General features: G+C 34.4%; 1 protein-coding gene across 1 annotated transcript in view; it reads right to left on the bottom strand.

Annotated features, from left to right (window-relative positions):
- Nucleotides 1-1392: 1392 nt before the first annotated feature.
- AP3B1 (adaptor related protein complex 3 subunit beta 1) overlaps nucleotides 1393-2368 on the bottom strand; it is a 277199-nt gene continuing 276223 nt past the window's right edge. Inside the window, exon 27 of the mRNA XM_019641001.1 lies at nucleotides 1393-2122. Within this exon, the coding sequence (XP_019496546.1) occupies nucleotides 1969-2122 (154 nt within the window). The 3' untranslated portion in view covers nucleotides 1393-1968. The remainder of the gene's footprint in view (nucleotides 2123-2368) is intronic.

Here is a 2368-nt window from a genome sequence, read left to right as displayed (position 1 = left end):
AAAACAACCCAAACTGAAACTTGGTCAGTTTTCTAATTTCACTTATGTGAAAAATATTTAAATGATATTAAGCTATAGATATTAAAATGGTTTCAATTGTTAGCATACTGCATATATTACTATATAATATTGATTTTAAAAGTTAGCTTTCAAAAATATTATGTAAAAGTCAAGTCCTATTGAAATTTCCTTGTTTTAAAAAACATGCAAATGCCTGACTTATTTTAAAGATGCATGGCCTCATTGAAGAGAAATAAAAATCTCTCTGTATCACAATATGTATTTTTCCCTCTGCTTGATGACAATAAGTACAAATGTTTCTCAGAAAACAGGTATTTAGCCTGCCAAATTACGTCTCAAAAAGTTGTTGACTTAAAAATCCAGAGTTATGAAGCTCTGAGAAATAAAGTTAATAATGGAAATGTCAATGGGTTTCCATTAAAGAGCTTCTTGGTGTCGTGTCAGTATTATCATACCATATAAGGCTCCGGAGGTAGAACACGTGACTTCCATCGCAATACTTCCCTTCACTCAGATTCATTGCTGTATTTCAGGAGCAAGAAAATTTAACAACCTTGTTTGCTCTCCACCTCACTAGGGTGAAAATCTAAATAATTTTTCCATAGTCTGTTTTGTTCTTCTCGATATGTATATTCCAAGAATGTTTCATTGTTTTTTTTACCCTTTATATGTGATCTACAATGTTTTAATCAATGCATCTTCTCTTCCTTTCTCCTTTTTATAAATCATGTGGCTCTCTATACAAAGGGAACGGACTAGCATATTCTGTCTTAAAGCCCATTACATATTATGTGTCAGAAGGTAAATAAAATTTCAACTGGCTTGAAAAATGTATAAAAACATTAGAAAAGAAGTTTTCTGATTAAAGAACAATCATAATAAAAATAGTAATTTGCCTAAGTTCGTAAATAAAGTAAGCACTCTGGGGAATGATGCTAATATGTTGATCATAACACTAGTTTTAAGATTTCTAAGTTTATCCTAGTTAGTTTTCAAAAGGATTTAAGTCCATCAAAGTTGGCCATCAAGATTTATAAAGGAACACTGAGATTCAAAGAATTTATTCAGCAGGTGTAATAGGCCTTGTAATGAGATCTCTACTAATGGATCAAAATTGCAGGTAAAAACATTTTATTTTGCAACACAAAGACTTTTGTTTGTGTTATTAAACACACCAATTTTTTTCTTGGAGTTAACTACTCTATAACACAATTAGAAAATCTACCTGGTCTGAAAGTGGTTTCTCTTTCGCTAAACCCCATTGCTTCTCTGCATACTATAATACTCAAAATACTTACTTTACAATAAAGAAACCTCAGCATATGAACTTCAGGATTACAAACAATTTCTCATTAAAAATGCAAAGACAAGTGTTTTTCATGTGCTAGTTTATTCATCTTATTATTCAGAGGTAATTTCATGATGACTATTGTCAACAGCCAATTACAATACCAGGAAATTCACAGAACAAAATTTTGCAGAGACCGTGTTGTTTTGGCAATTTAATGCTAAAAAGTATGCGATCCCATTTTTACATTCCAAGCTGAGAGGTCATTTAGGCTATTTCTAGGCTAATTTTTGCTTGCTGTGGGAGGAAGAGGATTTCCAATGAACTTGAAATATCGAATTTACGTCCATCATTGTTGAAAAAGGAAAGGAAGACGAGGAGAGAAGAAGTGGCAGGATAGAGAAAATGCTGCACAGATTCATGTGTTGAGATAACTGACAGTAAAATATATGTTCTTTGGTTAGCAAAGTGAAAAGGGGGAAAGTATTGCATACGTGATAGATACACACTAGCATTCTAAAGCAGGAGACAAGAATGTCAAGAGTGTATTCTTCCCCCACTGCCAGATGGAAGGGCTATTATTATAAATGAAAGGCAGCAGCAGTGGATGCCAGGCACTTTTGTTGTGTGCCAGGTTCTGAAGTCCAGATGTAAGCAGGTTACCCCTGGGACAGGACAGGCTTCAGCTCCCGCAGCAGAACAGAACCAATCACAGTTTTCTCAGTGTTTATGATAAGCTGTGCTGTAGAGCCTTCCTTCAGTTCCACTGTGACTAGCATCAATGACCCACTGTGCACAGTTTTAGCTGCAAATCTGGAGGAAAAAAAAAAGAGAGAGACCTTTTATCATGTGGGGGGAAAAAGAGACAGCATCAATTCAAATAGGTTTAAAATAACTCTTTTTCCTCAATAATTTATTACAGGTTCCCTACTGCTAAAAGCCCAAAGCCAAGCATTCTTCTGAAAAATCAATGAACTGCCCAGCTACCATGCTTACCACAAGCAGGTAATTTTAGTGCATCTTTAGAATGGAACAGGAAGTCTATTTTACTTATGAGTT

The sequence above is a fragment of the Hipposideros armiger genome, unplaced genomic scaffold, assembly GCF_001890085.2.
Source record: "Hipposideros armiger isolate ML-2016 unplaced genomic scaffold, ASM189008v1 scaffold_55, whole genome shotgun sequence".
Lineage (NCBI taxonomy): Eukaryota > Metazoa > Chordata > Mammalia > Chiroptera > Hipposideridae > Hipposideros > Hipposideros armiger.
This window is presented reverse-complemented; position numbering and strand designations above follow the sequence as displayed.